The following is a 15,869-nucleotide window of genomic DNA, read 5'->3' as shown; positions in this document are numbered from 1 at the left end:
TTTTGACAGATACCATACACAATTTCGTAATGAACTTCCTGCCCAAGCCCCCTGTAGTTCTTCTAAAATGTAAGCTTCAAAATAGAATGGCAACCATGCAGATAGCGCTCTAGCGAACTGTACGAGCAATAACCATTCTACTTAATTGTGATCTAATGGAATTAAAAGACTGATTACATTATTATTATTATTCTAAATTAAATAAGATTGAACATTTTATTTTTCAAGCTTTAAATTTTTATTACTATTGTAATATTTCCTTTGAATTTTAATAAAAACAAATATAACACAAATTGACTGCATTGCTAAATTAATAGTCAGGGTTAACCAATATCAAACAGCTGATAGACCTGATCCTTCCGGAGTACTTGTACATTAGCCACTTTTCCACAATTGTCAATGTCAAATATTACAAACATTAATTTTATAGTTAAAAATTAAATTTCTTAAATCTTATCTAAATCTAAAAAAAGAAATGGACCTAGAAGACGACGCTATATTAGATTTATGCGGACTTCCTCCAGATCCCCCTGAAATGCGCCAAGTCTGTGATAAGTGTCAGTAAGTAAAATTCCCATTTCAAAGTATTGAACGCACACATTTTAATTTTTTTATTCCTACAGACGCCCACGGATAGTATGCTATTGCAGTTCGATACCAAGCCCCCCATTGTGCCCTAAAAGCAGGATAATTTTACTGCAACATCCTGCTGAAGAAAAACGGTGCCTTCGTACAGCTCCAATGTTGCAGCTGGGTCTTGCACCCGGCAGGTGCCTTATCTTCAAAGGAAAACGATTTCCTGGTGCTCATGAACAATTGTCTAGTATTTTAGAAGATCCTAGCACATTACTGCTTTATCCAAGCCCAAATGCTGATGCTATTCAAACATTGGCAACAGATGATTCTACTAAAGGATCAAATATTGTGATTATTGATGGAACTTGGCCACAAGCAAAGGCGATTTACACAGGGAGCCCAATTCTCCATAATTTAAAACAAATTAAATTGTTAAATGCTAGCACTAGTGACTATATTATTCGAACTCAACCAGCAGATGGATGCCTTAGCACCTTAGAAACTGCAGCTCAGAGCTTAGCAATTTTAGAGAATGATGTTTCTTATAAAACAAGACTGCTAGAACCTCTTAGAGTAATGTGTCAATTTCAGTTAGATAAAGGGGCAGTGTCTCATCAAAGTAAAGAATTTTTGATAAAGAACAACTCTTACCCCAAGTTAATAGGGAAAAGATTAAATCGGATATTAAGGGAGGCTGAGAAGTTAAAAATAGACCATGTTCCTTAATATTTTTTTATTAAATAATATGCTGAAATACACCTTGAGTAATTAATTCTTCACATTCTGACCTTGGTAAATAATGCCTGCTGTCTTTTTTGAGAAGGAGAATTGTGCCATCTGAGAGTTCATATTTTCCAAAATCAACTAAACATCTCACTTCTATATAAAGTGCCTTAGGGGGTTTTAAATTCACTCCCAAGTTTAGCCCATTTTCCCCTAAAACTCAAAATGTAGAGTGAAAAGACAAAATTTGTAACAAACATATCTATTTTGGTACCTAAGGATCGCATATATTTAGCCAAACTTCGAGAATACTTAGAAAACCATTCTATTTCATTGGAGCTTAAGTTTGTTTTAATATCTGGAGGGAGGATACTACCAAATTCCCACCTCATAGTTCTAAGTCGTCTTAGCCTGTGATAGTGATAAGCTACTAAACACCGAACATTTCGCTTTACAGCAGACACTCCTACTCTTAACGTTGGATATAAGGCATTATTGTGATTTGCCAAGCCTGATTCATTTGCTACAACTATACTGAAAAAACCTGTTTTCAATCTTAAAGAAGTTTTTTGAAATGATGATAATGGCCTCAAATAAGGGCCAATCTTATATATTTTTGTTATGTGTCTTGTATGTATTAGACTGGTAACTTACCCATCTGCTCTATTTTGATCGTCAAGCTGTTTGATCTCAGTGCAAACGGCTTTGACCAAATCAGTCTAAAATATTATTTATAAGTGTATAAATATAGGATTTATGACTAGATTTCCTTACATTATAAGGCGGCAGGACTTCTTCGCATCTTGATAATTCCTTGATTAAAGTGCAAGCTTTCTCTCCAAACATTTTGATACATAAATTTCAAAATTCAAAAGCACAAAGTACTGTTTAATATGAAATAAAACCGAGCAGTACGGATAAAACAAACTTGGACTTAAAAACTAACCTCAACAAAAACGATTTCATTTTTACCGCCATAATTTCATATGTCATTTCAATTCAAAGACATATGACTGCACGGGAAACGTAAACATCGTACGATTTCAGTATTTCACATCCAATACCCGGTAGTTCAGGTTGACGAAATTATACTAACGAATTTATCTTACGATTATAATTATTCCAGTGTTTCGTTTGAAGAAATCGCTTGATCCGCACTAAATAGTGTAGCTCTTTCTGTGATCTATGTATTCCTAAGTCCCAAACTACACGATCGTATTTTTCGCGGAGAAAATCCATCCTAATAGAAGTTGTATCTACAAGCGAGTTAAATTAAATGAATGAAATATAAGTTGCATTCATTTTATTTCCGTTGATATGAGCGATTTTAACGCTCTGTGGTTACGTTGAAATCGCTACCGCCGCAACACGCTGGAAATACGAAACATTGTTTAGTATAGGACAAACTGCACGAGCGGGCGAGCGTACAGTTCTAGTGAAGTATTCAACGTTGAAAAATTTATTTGCGAAATTGAAAAGCGTCCAGGATTATATGATGTTAAAATTAAAAGTTTTTCAATGGTTTGGGTGGGAAGAAAAGATTAGTGCAGTGGGTTTTTGGTGGTGATTGAGAGCTAAGTAGTTACCTTAGAGATTTAGAAAATTTGGATTGAGAATAGGTGCCAAATGTGGTATTTTGGGATGTGGGCTATAACAGCCCTCTTAGTAGTACGCTATACGGGTTGGAATCCCTAATAGGATGCGAAGCATCCGTATAATAGAAAATGAATAGGTACCTGAAAAATTGATATACAATTTAAATGATAAATATAAAAATGGTAATTTGACCGAAAAACTAGTTGAGGAAATGATTAAAAATTAAAAAACCAAGCCACAAATGTGTTTATATGTAACTAAACATCAAATATACACAATAAAAGGGAGATCAAAAAGTTTTAAATGTTTTGTGCGTTGCCAATAACATTAAACAATTACTTATTGTAATTATAAAAGTATGTGTTTCTAGGAAGGCTGCTAATAAAATAATAAAAAATATTCAAATATATTTATAATTAATTAATTAATTCATTAAAAATACTTTTATATTCATGCTTCAAATTTTTTACATATATTTTAAATATGATCGCTCAATCTTATGGCAAAAATATATACTACATAAGAATAACTTTCCTACATTACAGTTTCCTGCATCAATCAATAATAAAATTCTGGCAACGCTACACGTGTTTATTTTGACATTTCACATTAGACAATAAACATTTATTTGAATCAGGAACATTACCTGAAGAGAAGAGATATTTTTTATAATCATTATGATGAAAAGTACGTATAACGAAGACGTTTTGAAGACACAATAATCTTTTTATTTTCAATCGCAAACATACTTGAAGAGTGGAGAAACTTCCAATTTTCAAAATTGCAGAAACAACTTAAAATGCCATATCCCTGTGATTTAGTACTAAGGAATGGATCAACTTTAGTAAATACAATTTTAAGATTTATCACAACTGAAGGTGAATGAAGAATTGTGATTTCTCTTATCGATGGAAACTTTCCCTTTACGTTATTATTTGGTGAAATAAGTGGATTCACTCCTAATCTAAGACAGAGTACCATTCGATTAATATATGGGAACCAAGAGTATGCTATACTTACCTTTTCGACAGAAACGAATTTTACTGCTGTTTTAAAGCAATTAAGAATTTTTTTAAGCTAATAAAATGTTGCAACGTGATTTTATATACAGTACATCTAAAAAGTCTCTTCTGACTTGTGTAAGAAATGTCCATGTTAATTATTTAATGTTACTTCAGGGAAATAGAATATATACCAACACTGCCATCAAGCAGTGATGATAGCCACAATAGTAGCAACAATTCAAACGAACAAGTGTAAGATGTAAATATAATTTTTGACCAACAAGAACAACAAAATTATAGCGCGGACCCTCGGATTTCGAAAAAATCCGGCACAAGTGCAATTTTTAAATCAATAGAAGTGTTTTCACTTTCATTAGATATAAGGACTCAAAGAGTCCTATTAGAGCGCCTTGCACCCATATGGAGTTTAAAAATAGAGACACTCAGTCACTGCTGTTACTCATTTTGGTGCATTGCTTACGAATGTAAAAACTATAATGAAGGAATATGTAACACTTTTAATGCAATTTAGCCACATAAAAAAATAAAAACCGAATAAAATCGAGACAGCTAAAGGGGATACTTTTTTTAACCGACTATTAAGGTTAAAAGCCCGTATAAAAAAAACGTTTTTCGTAGGATTTTGAAGAAATCGTTGAGCTATGCTACACGATGTGCACTATGTGTACCATTACATTCAGTTGCCTACTTTAGTTTTACGGATGCCGAAGGCATCCTATTAGGACTTCGAGTCCCTATTAATAAAAGGTGCATAAAATCGTCTTCCTCCGACTCGTCATATGTTGTGCAAAGTAACTTTTTTGGGGGAAATACAATAAACGTTTAAGAAAATTTCTTTAATTTTTCCCTCAGGTAGATAAGTACCTGGGGATTTGAGGTTTTTGATTCCTTTATTTAAAGAATATAGTAATAGGGATGTTAAAAACAAGTAGACAGTGGATAGATAGATTGGTGGACATGGACATCTCACAATTTGATTTGTTTAGATTAAAAAATGTATTAATATTATATTTTGTAAATAAATAAAGTTTATTTACTTATACTAAACCTTATACTTACCTATACTATACTAAATATAATGAGACTACAGAAAATTTAAATTTAAATAATAAAATTTGCAAACATTGAATGTGCGGTCACACCAACAACTCGCTTTTTATAATTCTTAACTCTTCCACCAAAGGGAGAGTTGATTTTTGGATTCGCCAATATTTATTGCAAAAATGAACCCATTTCATGGCATAGATTATACGGACAAATAATAAAAGGATTAATTAAAAAACTAATAAAATTTTTAAAAGTGTATTTTCAAAAGTGAGTATCTGAACTTCACATGAACTAATAAATAATTGTTACCTACTTAAAACAATCAGACCAATTAAACAATTACTTCACTAAAACAAATTTTATTAAATTACGTTCTTTTTTAATCCTCTCTTATTGACGACTTTTAAGACTTCCCTACCCAAAGCGCGAGCCATCGGCGGTGGTACCGCGTTCCCTACTTGTCTATGTTTATCTAATATATTTCCACTGAAGATGAACCGATCAGGAAAACCTTGCGATCGGGCGCATTCTCGAACGCTCACCACTCTGTTTTGTTCCGGATGTAAAACTGGAAGTCGATGACGAGTGTCATAGAACAATATTACATGAAGTAAATGGCAGTGTTCTTTGGCAATTTTGACACACGTGAAAACACTTACCTCTACCTTGCTTCCCCATTGGTTCAGGATTGGTAATGGTAGTACCGAAGAAACCTTCCCATTCCAGACGTCCATAAAGTCCAGCCCAATGGTTATGTCTGTCTCCGGTATGAGGTAAACACCAAGGAATCAAGGTGTTTACTTGTTTGTCTGTAGGATCACAAGGACCTCCTTTGGCGCACGCACAAACCCCTCTAGGTGGATCTAATGATTTCTGCTTTTTTGATCTGGGATGCGAACGAAATTGTCAAAATAATGCGAATAGACATGTCTGCAAGGGGCAGTGAGCGAGTAAACAATTATGGGATAAAGTGGATACTAATCAAGATAGGTTCAGAGAAAATCACTCGAACACGTCAATAATTTTTATTTACAATTGATCAGTCTTCGACATATACAAGGAGATTGATCAAATCCATCTATTTTTCGTCTATTAGTAAGTAAAACAAAGTCCGTGGAAATTTTCCTATTTGGATAGACTAATCATTAAAATATGTACTTGTTTCATACTTACTTATAAGGATAGAGCAGAACGCCAGATGTGGTCCCATCACTTAATTTAACCACAATATTAGGTAAATCCCTCCAGTCTGATCCGGGGCTGGTAGGAATGTGGGAAATTCTGGCTACCACCATCGCGGACATTTCCTTGCAAATGTGATCACGAACTAGCTGACTTTCTTTAGGGCCTATATGTAAATAAGATCTTTAATCGAAATCAGTTGAAACAGGAGCGATCATAAACTATACCTCTAATAATTCTTTGAAAATGCGATATTGCCTCCGAGTCATAGGGCATTTCTAACAGGCTGCAGCCGTTTTGAATATCAGGGAGGTCTGCCATGGCATCTCGAACGCAGATGGTACGATATGGGGCTGAATCTATCCACTGACAACCTAAAATTGAGGCAAAAAATATTGAATAAAATGAAGCGTGAGACAAGTATCCCTAATGACGTCTCTTAATAAATTTTAAACTTTGATAAGAATTTGGTGGAATGAACCTCTTCTTAGAAAATGAGTATTTTTCTAAATTAACCACCACATTATAAAACTATGATAAATTTGCTCAATCCGCTGGAACATCCAATAACTTACCATTGGAATATTTATAGTCATCCACCACGAAAGAGAGTTGAGTACCGCGTTTATTAAACACATGCTCTGGTTCGGGATATCGGGGAAGAACATAACCTGGTGCTGCGGCCATCAAAATCAATCTTCTCCTAAAAACGAAAACAAACTTTGCTGTACAATGAATCAAAATGGATATTAAAACTAAATAAATCACCTCGTTTGTGGTACTCCATAATGCCCAGCTTGCAACACTCCCCAAGTTACCTGATAACCCATTTTAACTAAACAGGAGATAGTTAGTTTTAACACCATGCTTCGTTTAAATGAAACAAAGTTCCTCACGTTCTCCAATATGAAATATTTCGGTCTAAAGTTGAAATTATTAAATATTTAAACCGGACGTAATAGTGAAGATTTCGATTAGTTTCGGTTCATGCAACCTCCGCACTCTTCCATCTTTATTGCTTATAATACGAAATATATGAGTTGAGAGGTAGCAGTATCGAACACAAACATAATGAGATAAACTGCAGTTAACTAAGTTACAAAAAATGAAGGCACTTAAATATTACCTGTAATATTCACAAAAACTCAGATAGGTGGATACAAGCGAATTTTTAAAGTGAGAATACTGGCCTGCGTTAAATCGGTTCATTCCGGAAAATCCTTGACACGGTGGTCCTCCTACCAACATCTCCACGTCTCCTTTTTTCGGTAATCCTCGATGTTCACCCTTTCCTACAATACACTAATATTGACGACTTGTCACGTTATTTTTTAAGCAAACGCACCTTCTAAAACCTCCTTTAAAATATTGTTACAATCTTCTGAGAAAACTTTGGCGTCTGGATAATTAAACCGAAAAGCTTGAGCTGCTGCTAAGTCGAATTCAATGGCCCATTTAGTTTCGCATATTCCCGATTGATGTAATCCCTCGGACAAACCACCACAACCGGCAAAAATGTCCATTCCGCGTAAAGGTTGAGGGATTTTATCCCATTCAGGAGGCGTTTCGATTATTTTTCTAGAGTTGGATTTACCTTTCGTTTTTCCTCCTTCAAAGGAAATTAGTATGAAAGATGTAGTTCTAAAAGTTTTATCTAAATTCCTAAGCTGGCTCGAACTATCCCGAACTAACTTAATCTAATAAATGTGGTAATATGGCCGAAGATTTGTAGTCAGTAGTTTTTTTTTATTTGAAAATTCTCAATATATTAAACACTGATAACTAACAAAATGTTTTCTGTAAAATTCGGTTTACATAGAGAATCGGTCTGGTTGAAATATTGCTTTCGTTTTCTTTGTATTAAAATTCAATGATTCAATGGATGAACACATTCATATTGTGTTAAATTTCTTTCTCTAATCACCAAAAACTTACCTTTTCCTAATGCCCCTATTTTCCTATATCCCGCTGGAGGCTCTCCAAATTCTCCGGTCTTAAAATCAAACTGCTCTTCAAAATAAAACCTTAAAGGACCACCCATAGACCAGTCTGAGGCCGACTGTACATTCTCAGAAAACATAATAAAGCACTTTCCTTCCACATTTGAAAATGATGTGGTTATAGCTGAAATAATACATTCAGATCAATCACACAACAATTTACAATCAAATTGTCTGTAAAACTTACTTTTTTCAGTCCAATAAATTAAGGTTAAATCAACCCTGTTAATTAAGAATACCTTTCCAGTGTTTTCAGGACGGCAAAAAAGTCGTACGGTAATTTTAAGGTCATTTTTCTTGTTGCCGATTATTTCCTCTATAAGTCCTACTATAAAAGGTTTTGGGGTGTCAACATTTGAGCCTTTTATGTTGTCTGCCTTTTTTCGGTAATATTCACAATACATATTTTCGTCAACGTCACTTTTCTATGTAGAAATAAAATATATTTGAGGATAATAGACTGCATGTTACAGTAGCTTACCAATTCATAATTGGACTCGCTACTTTCCCTATTAAACTCATACACATCTGGCATCAAAAGAACGCCACTGCCTACTCTAAATTCAACGTTTTTCCACTTTATTGTGTTGTCAGTTTCATTATAATTAGGCATTAAAAATATCTTCTCCTCTGATTTCCTCCTATAATAATGATTTATATTAAAAACAATATGTAAAGTAATGAGAACAGTCGCCATTTGAACCACAAATTAGTGAAGCGAAATTCTAAAGCAGACAAAAAATGAACCTTTAGCTTATGCTGACAACTAAGTTTGCAATAGTCAGTAGTCACTTCTATGATGGCATTTTCAATCAAAACTTTGGAAGAAATGTAAAGTGTAACAAATACTGTAAACGACCATAACAAGCATATATCAAATATGTAATCATTAAATATAAAAAGTAATATTCTTACTTGCAAGCAATGCAGGCACTATTGTCCAATTCTTCATCTTCAATGTCAATAAATCTACTGAGTTCACTCTCGTATCTCTTACAAAAGTAGAAATTTTCTCCGTCATCTTCTAAATGAGGTATCGGATTTGCTGTTCCACCTAATTCAGACCAATTATCTGGGGTTTTTATATATTCAACCTAAAATTATACAGCAACAAATAAAACTTTAATTTGATAAATCGCTTCATATATACATTGGCTTTTCTTATTAAACTCCCCAAAGGCAAATCCTCACAATTGTTCACTAAAAATAGTTCTCGGGGATCGGCAGTCCCACTTAAGATAGTATCACTGCCTCGGCAGAATAATAACCCGTGAAATAGGAATCTTTGTGGTGATTTGTCGTACATGTGAATAACTTTGGCCACCCATAAAGGCTCTGAGGGGACCTCTGACTTTAGAGTAACAAAATCGCCTACTTTAATTTGGAGACCATCTGAAATTTAAACTAAAGAATTTGTTTGGAGTTTCAGATGAACAGCGATATATCTTACCTATAACTACCGAGGAATACGAATCAAAACCTTTATATTGTGTTTCACATTTCTCTTCCCAGTCAATATTCTTATGCACGATTTTCTTTGAGCACTGTTTAACTTTAGCATTAAGTACTTTCTCGTCTACCTCATCTTCATCGTCAGATAGTTCAGCATCCGCGATTGCCATATTTGGGCATCTTAAAATATTAAACTATATAGTAAAAATCCCTAAATAAAGTACTTTTGTAACTTACTTTCTAGATTTGCAAGACTGTTTCATTTTGCCTGGTCCTCCAAATTTGAGCATGTCTTTGCAAAACGTACATTGGCCGCAATCCGGAGATTGGCATGCCTCGCAAACTCCACATTTCTGCTTTTTAGGTGCTTTCTTCTGGTTATTATTGTTGGCCATTTGATCGGGAAAGAGTTTCTCAAAAAATTCACGGACAAAGCTTGTCGTTATTGCTTTGGTCCAAAGAGGTCGTTTGGTCATTTTTATACCCTAGCAAAAATAGAACATTCTTCCTATTTGAAGCGGGTGATTTCGAAAATACAGAACTTACTTTGGTTTCCAACTTCAATACTTTCTTTCTTTGTTTAAATGTTACCCCCGCTAATTTCACTAAAGAGCGCATGCATGGAAGGGATATTAGCGGTTTTTCCTCATCGGGGTAATGGCTATCGATATTTACTACCTGAAACAAAAACCGGCACTTTACAGAATTTTCAGCAGTTGCTTGTGAAAGACTTCCTATTAAAAAAATTTCCGCATCGGTCTATTGCTAGTGATTTTTCACATACAGATGAAGAAATTTATTAATGAGCCATTTAGCACAAAAAAATAATCAAAAACTGTATAATACATATTATTATTAAAAATTAGTAAAATAAGGCAAAAATAATAAATAATCCAGCTTCTAATAAATCATACTAACTTGATCGCAGACAAATTGCGCATTCTGTATAAGAATGTCCTCGACACTGCCATATTCCCCCATACTCTCAATATGCTGAGCCAAATCTTCATAGCTGGGATTATCAACGCACCGATCCAACAAGAATTCTACCACCACTTTAACTAATTTTATCTTTTGCTGGACCCTGTGGAAAATTGGTGTGTATTCAAGCGACGGTTCCATCAGGTAATATTCGGCAAATTGGGTGGTAAATGCAATGGGAAGTTTATCGCCACCATCATATCCGGCCGTCCACCTGAATATCATAATAATGAAGAATATTTTTTATTATTGGAAATGGTTAAATAATAATTACCATTCAACAATAGGTCCCAAATCATGGGCTGGAATTCCATTCTCAATACTACAATCGTCGTCATCAATTTTTTTAATGTATCCAGAAAATTTTAGGAAAACATCCTTTTCTATCAAACCAGAATCAAACGCACATAAGTGACCTTTTTCGTCATACACACTAAAGTGAGTTATCTAAAAACAATAGACAATATAATAAAACTTATTTTTTATTCACTAAAACTTCTAGTATGAAATTTGAGGGATTTTTAATACACTCTATATGCTATACTTACTTTATGTGTTGGAAAGTCGTCCTGATCTGTAAACTGTTCTTCTTTTCCAGTAAAAACAGACAATTTCTCATCAGTGAGAGCAACAAATTCCTCACAAGAATTGTTAGGATGACCATTATATAGCAGAACACTTTCTAATAATTGCTTACAAACACTACATCTTTGACTTTTTGGTTTAGTAAGAGATAATTTTATGGGTAACTTTTCGTTTGTAGAATTTAACATTTTCAGTCGTTTCAAGTTAGATTTTATATCTTCATTGATATAGTCAACATCTGCATCATCATTATTGTTATTATAATTATTGCTACTTTCCTGTGGTTCTGATAGCAGCTGTGTATGGGAAGAAGGAATTGAAATTTTTTCAACTGATGTACTTGCCATTATTGGTTATGTGCTTTAGGAATATATAAGTAAAAGATATCTGAAAAACAAAAGGTTTTGAAAGTATGTGTTAATAAGGTTTTTTATCTTCAACTTCATTGAGAGCATAGTTCTTATCTAAACCATTAGCGAATACAATTACATGATTCTTATTCGTAACTTAGAAAGATCTTTTTTGTGGTTCCTATTAAACTTGGATAAAGTTAAATAATTTGTCCCTAAAGGCCGAATAATTTAAGTTCTGTTAGTGAAGAACTGGTAATGTTAGCCTTAAGTTTATCTTGAATAACATACTTTTTATGTTCTTTCTCATATAAATGGAGCAACGGAAAGACTCTATTTCTAAGTTATAAAGACCTTCATGTCTTTCATTCTAAACGTAGCAAAACTGCAATAATTTTGCTGTTAACCCATTTTATTTTAAAATTAAACTTACCACAATTAAAATATTCAATAAAAATAGGTTTCTTACAATTTAGTGGTTATAGCCTGGTCACACCAATAAAATTAAATTGAAACTTAAATATGCATTACAATTGAAAATTTAAAAAAAAACTCACTAAATAGAGAAGAACTTTCTGAATAAACTAAATGAAAAGAAGAATATAACAAAACGTTTTTAATATAAACATACAATCAATAACAATTGGCGGGAAAAGCAAAAAACAGGTGGTAATATTTGATCGATAGATGATACTAAGGTCGTGTTCAGAAACTTCGCCCCTGTTCTAGGTGTGACGTTTGACAATATTTTTCTTTAACATATTTTTATATTTTTTTGAATATCTTTAAAAACAAAATTTGAAATAATGTGGATTTTGGCACATGTAAAAAACCGTTATAAATTATGCATACTACTTTTGCAATACTTAAAGCGCTTTAATGGTTCATTATAGCGTCATCGACCAAGAACACCTTTTTAATAACTTAAACTTTAACGAACGTAATCCGAAATCACTATTAAGTTTAAATTTAAATGGCAAATGACAATTAATTAGCATTGTAAAACATGCGCAAAGGAGAAGTCAGAGTCAGTTGATATATATTGACTGTCATTTGAGTCAGCTGACTAGTCCCGTGAATTTTTGGAAGGGTGGATAATTTATAATTTTCTAGAAATTTAAAGTTTTCCTTACAAAAGAACTCTGTTGGAATTTTTCCCTAAAATATTTACAAGAAGAAGTCGGAATGTCTGCAAGTGACAGGTTGCCTATTTTTCCCTCTCGGGGGTAAGTGTGCCCTTATATTCTAACACTCAAGTGAATGGTACTATAGAACCACTTGCGCTAATTAATTTTTGTTAAAAATTAGTTCAAGTAGACTCTATTTTAACGTAAATTTATACGCACAGAATGTTGATGGTACGTATCTTCTTTAAAAATATTAATTTTTAACATTTCAGTGCACAAATGTTAATGAAAATGCGACTAAAAGGGGCACAAACTGGACACAGCTTATTGAAGAAGAAGGCTGACGCCTTGCAAATGAGATTCCGTATAATTCTAAGCAAAATTATTGAGGTAGAGACGTTTCTTCCAACATCTTAAAAATCTCTGGAGAAATTAATTTTTTACAGACGAAAACCTTGATGGGTGAAGTCATGAAAGAAGCAGCTTTTTCACTGGCAGAAGCAAAGTTCACCACTGGAGACTTTAACCAGGTTGTGTTGCAAAATGTCACCAAGGCTCAGATTAAGATTCGAACAAAGAAAGACAATGTGGCTGGTAGGTTCTTATTTACTTTCAGCAAATTAAACGGGGTCTAGGCAGCATTCTCACATTTATTTTTCTTCTATCTATCTTCTTTTTGCATGTGTCAAGAAGATGTGTGAAAAAGTCAAAGTCAAATTTACAAAATTAATGAGATTTATTATTAGTAACTTAATATACTAAAACAATTGATTTGACTTTCAGGTGTTACATTGCCAGTTTTTGAATCATATCAAGATGGTACGGACACATATGAATTGGCAGGGTTAGCCAGGGGTGGACAACAATTGGCCAAGTTGAAGAAGAACTATCAGAATGCAGTTAAACTGTTGGTTGAGTTAGCTTCTTTGCAAACTTCATTTGTCACTCTGGATGAAGTCATTAAAATCACAAATAGAAGAGTGAATGCCATTGAACATGGTAAGTTAGTTACTTTTCAACCTTTCAAGTTAAATTAAGATATTCTTTTTGACATGAAAGGCTGGAAATCTAGGTATCCACATTAATTGTATTTTGAAGACATTAGCCATATTTGTGATTTTTTTTGTAAGCTTTTGGTGTGTTGCACCAATTTTATTAATCACCCTGTGAATTGCAATGAATCTTTTGCCAGTTTCAGACAGGTTTCAATATAGTGATATAGAGAAAATGTAATATATCCCTGGTAAATTGTGTTTAAGCTGTTATTAGTTGAGATTTGTGAAGCTTCTTTAAGTTTCCCTTAAAATTTATGTTCACTGTTTACATATACATATATTTTCTTTCTAGTAATTATTCCGAAAATTGAAAATACTCTGCAATACATTATTTCTGAGTTGGATGAGGTTGAAAGAGAAGAATTCTACCGTTTGAAGAAAATCCAAGACAAGAAAAAAATTATCAAAGCACAAAAAGAGAAAATTCAGGCAGATCTTAAGGCCCGTGGACTCATTGCTCAGCAACAACAACCGGCCAACATTTTGGATGAAGGGGATGAGGACATCTTATTTTAACGTCTTAAAAACTCATTTACTGAAATACATTTGAAAATAAAGATGTCACAATTTCTTTTTAAAAACGTCACTTATTGTTTGTTTAGCTTTCAATCTTCAACATTTATGAAATTGAGAGTTGTAAAAAAAATAGGTATTGAGGTAAGTGTATGCAATAAGTTCTTGTTATAGATATAAAATGAAAAGTGATGTAATTAAATTTTTTGGTAAAGTTATGAATTATTATTAACAAAACATTGAAAGTCGTCATAAGACTTCTAAAAGTGAATACAATATATAGGGTCCTCTTTATGTATGGATATGATGGATTATTTTTTAAATTAAGGTAGCTGGAAAAAACCTTTAAGACAAAAGTTGTGAGGCTATTTCTGCCTACTTTTTTTAAAGAAAAATGAATAAATTAAGATTCTTAGAAAAAAAGGTGAGATTTTGAGGTGACGCAATTTTGATAACTGAATACTTAAATTTAAACATATTTTCAGTTTCCATAACGACGTAAAAACGAACCTATATAGGTCATTCCACTTATACTTTTTGGTTTTCAGTATTGATCCAACTAAGTTGTGGTCCAAAATATAATAAAATGTAGGTATTAATTTTTCTTAGGTTTCATTTAAGGTAAACAATTTTATTTTTGTTTTGCAACTGGTTCCAACAGTTGACGGTTTCTGTAAATGTATATTATTATATTGTATATCTATAAATTATACTTTAATATGCTAAATTAAAGGTGTATTTGTCTTGTTTTACAAGAACGTCGCCTTTATACAAAATTTTAGTTTTGTGAAAAGAAATGTTCTTTATGAGATATAATATAATGAGATAACATAAGTTTAAAAGAGGCGTTTTATTTGCTGAAATCCTTATTTATTGATAGTGAGGGGAGGGAAGGAACTTTTTTTTACGCAACTGGATCTCCGAACTCGACTAGAGGAGCATCGAATTCAATTCGAAAAATACACTTTCTGCAGGTATTTGATACAATAAGTTTTCTACGAAGATAAGAAAAAATACTAAGTTAGCGGCCGTAAATTTAAGGACCCTTTTGAATCCTTTTCGGTTTTATATAACATGTCAATATTTTGTAACAGAATATTCATTGGTAATGATAATCCATGGAAGTTGGACCACTGCACAGCTGTTTAAATATTAGAGCATATTTTATAGCACGATATATTTCGATATTCCATTTTACTATGCAAGATGGTCCAATTACGGCAATAAGGAATCTTAAGCGCCTATCTGAAAAAAGTTGTGCTTAGCACGATAAAATTAAAGGGAGGATGTAGTGACTGTGTTGATATGGTTGGCAACCCTATAACCCAAGAAGTAATTGTGCTTTTAACAATGCATTGTAAAGTGATCGTAGATGGTGAGCGAGGTAGAAGACATTTCAGATAGACGGTTCGTAAGGCCTGTTGACTTCCACGTGTGGTGGTTCCAATCTTAGGATTAGAGGTAGTCAAAATAGCGCTCCCTTTTTAACCTATACCACGACTATGGCCTTGGTGACATAACTAATTTTAAAAGAAAACTAAAACCATAAAATGCGGGTGACAATATGAATGAATAGGAAGAAATACTGGCGTGGGTGTTTTTTTTTCGATATAACTCACGATGTCGAAGGCAAACGAAACTCAGTGCTATTTGATGT

General features: G+C 33.2%; 4 protein-coding genes across 4 annotated transcripts; 2 read left to right on the top strand and 2 right to left on the bottom strand.

The window, feature by feature from the left end:
* Window positions 1–377: 377 nt before the first annotated feature.
* On the top strand, window positions 378–1,332 carry Dtwd2 (DTW domain containing 2). The gene is made up of 2 exons (XM_066397835.1): window positions 378–561; window positions 624–1,332. The coding sequence occupies exons 1-2, from the start codon at window positions 476–478 to the stop codon at window positions 1,300–1,302; spliced, it is 765 nt and encodes a 254-aa protein (XP_066253932.1). The 5' UTR covers window positions 378–475; the 3' UTR covers window positions 1,303–1,332.
* On the bottom strand, window positions 1,298–2,221 carry LOC136414043 (DNA replication complex GINS protein PSF1-like). Its single transcript, XM_066397837.1, has 4 exons — window positions 2,074–2,221; window positions 1,954–2,018; window positions 1,574–1,833; window positions 1,298–1,512 (listed from the first exon to the last, which is right to left on the bottom strand). Exons 1-4 carry the CDS (start codon window positions 2,143–2,145, stop codon window positions 1,313–1,315), a joined length of 597 nt encoding a protein of 198 aa, XP_066253934.1. The 5' UTR covers window positions 2,146–2,221; the 3' UTR covers window positions 1,298–1,312.
* A 3,023-nt stretch (window positions 2,222–5,244) lies between these two features.
* LOC136414077 (DNA (cytosine-5)-methyltransferase PliMCI-like) lies at window positions 5,245–12,081 on the bottom strand. Its single transcript, XM_066397874.1, has 20 exons — window positions 11,951–12,081; window positions 11,131–11,554; window positions 10,857–11,029; window positions 10,520–10,796; window positions 10,148–10,279; window positions 9,839–10,086; window positions 9,600–9,781; window positions 9,300–9,541; window positions 9,065–9,243; window positions 8,631–8,790; window positions 8,337–8,574; window positions 8,085–8,273; window positions 7,495–7,758; window positions 7,276–7,441; window positions 6,918–7,070; window positions 6,725–6,852; window positions 6,377–6,523; window positions 6,141–6,315; window positions 5,627–5,853; window positions 5,245–5,535 (listed from the first exon to the last, which is right to left on the bottom strand). The coding sequence occupies exons 2-20, from the start codon at window positions 11,512–11,514 to the stop codon at window positions 5,330–5,332; spliced, it is 3,870 nt and encodes a 1,289-aa protein (XP_066253971.1). The 5' UTR covers window positions 11,515–11,554; window positions 11,951–12,081; the 3' UTR covers window positions 5,245–5,329.
* Window positions 12,082–12,566: 485 nt separating this feature from the next.
* On the top strand, window positions 12,567–14,880 carry LOC136414013 (V-type proton ATPase subunit D-like). The gene is made up of 5 exons (XM_066397798.1): window positions 12,567–12,743; window positions 12,917–13,034; window positions 13,091–13,238; window positions 13,428–13,643; window positions 13,992–14,880. Exons 1-5 carry the CDS (start codon window positions 12,703–12,705, stop codon window positions 14,213–14,215), a joined length of 747 nt encoding a protein of 248 aa, XP_066253895.1. The 5' UTR covers window positions 12,567–12,702; the 3' UTR covers window positions 14,216–14,880.
* Window positions 14,881–15,869: the final 989 nt, after the last annotated feature.

This window comes from Euwallacea similis, chromosome 16 (assembly GCF_039881205.1).
Source record: "Euwallacea similis isolate ESF13 chromosome 16, ESF131.1, whole genome shotgun sequence".
NCBI lineage: Eukaryota > Metazoa > Arthropoda > Insecta > Coleoptera > Curculionidae > Euwallacea > Euwallacea similis.
This window is presented reverse-complemented; position numbering and strand designations above follow the sequence as displayed.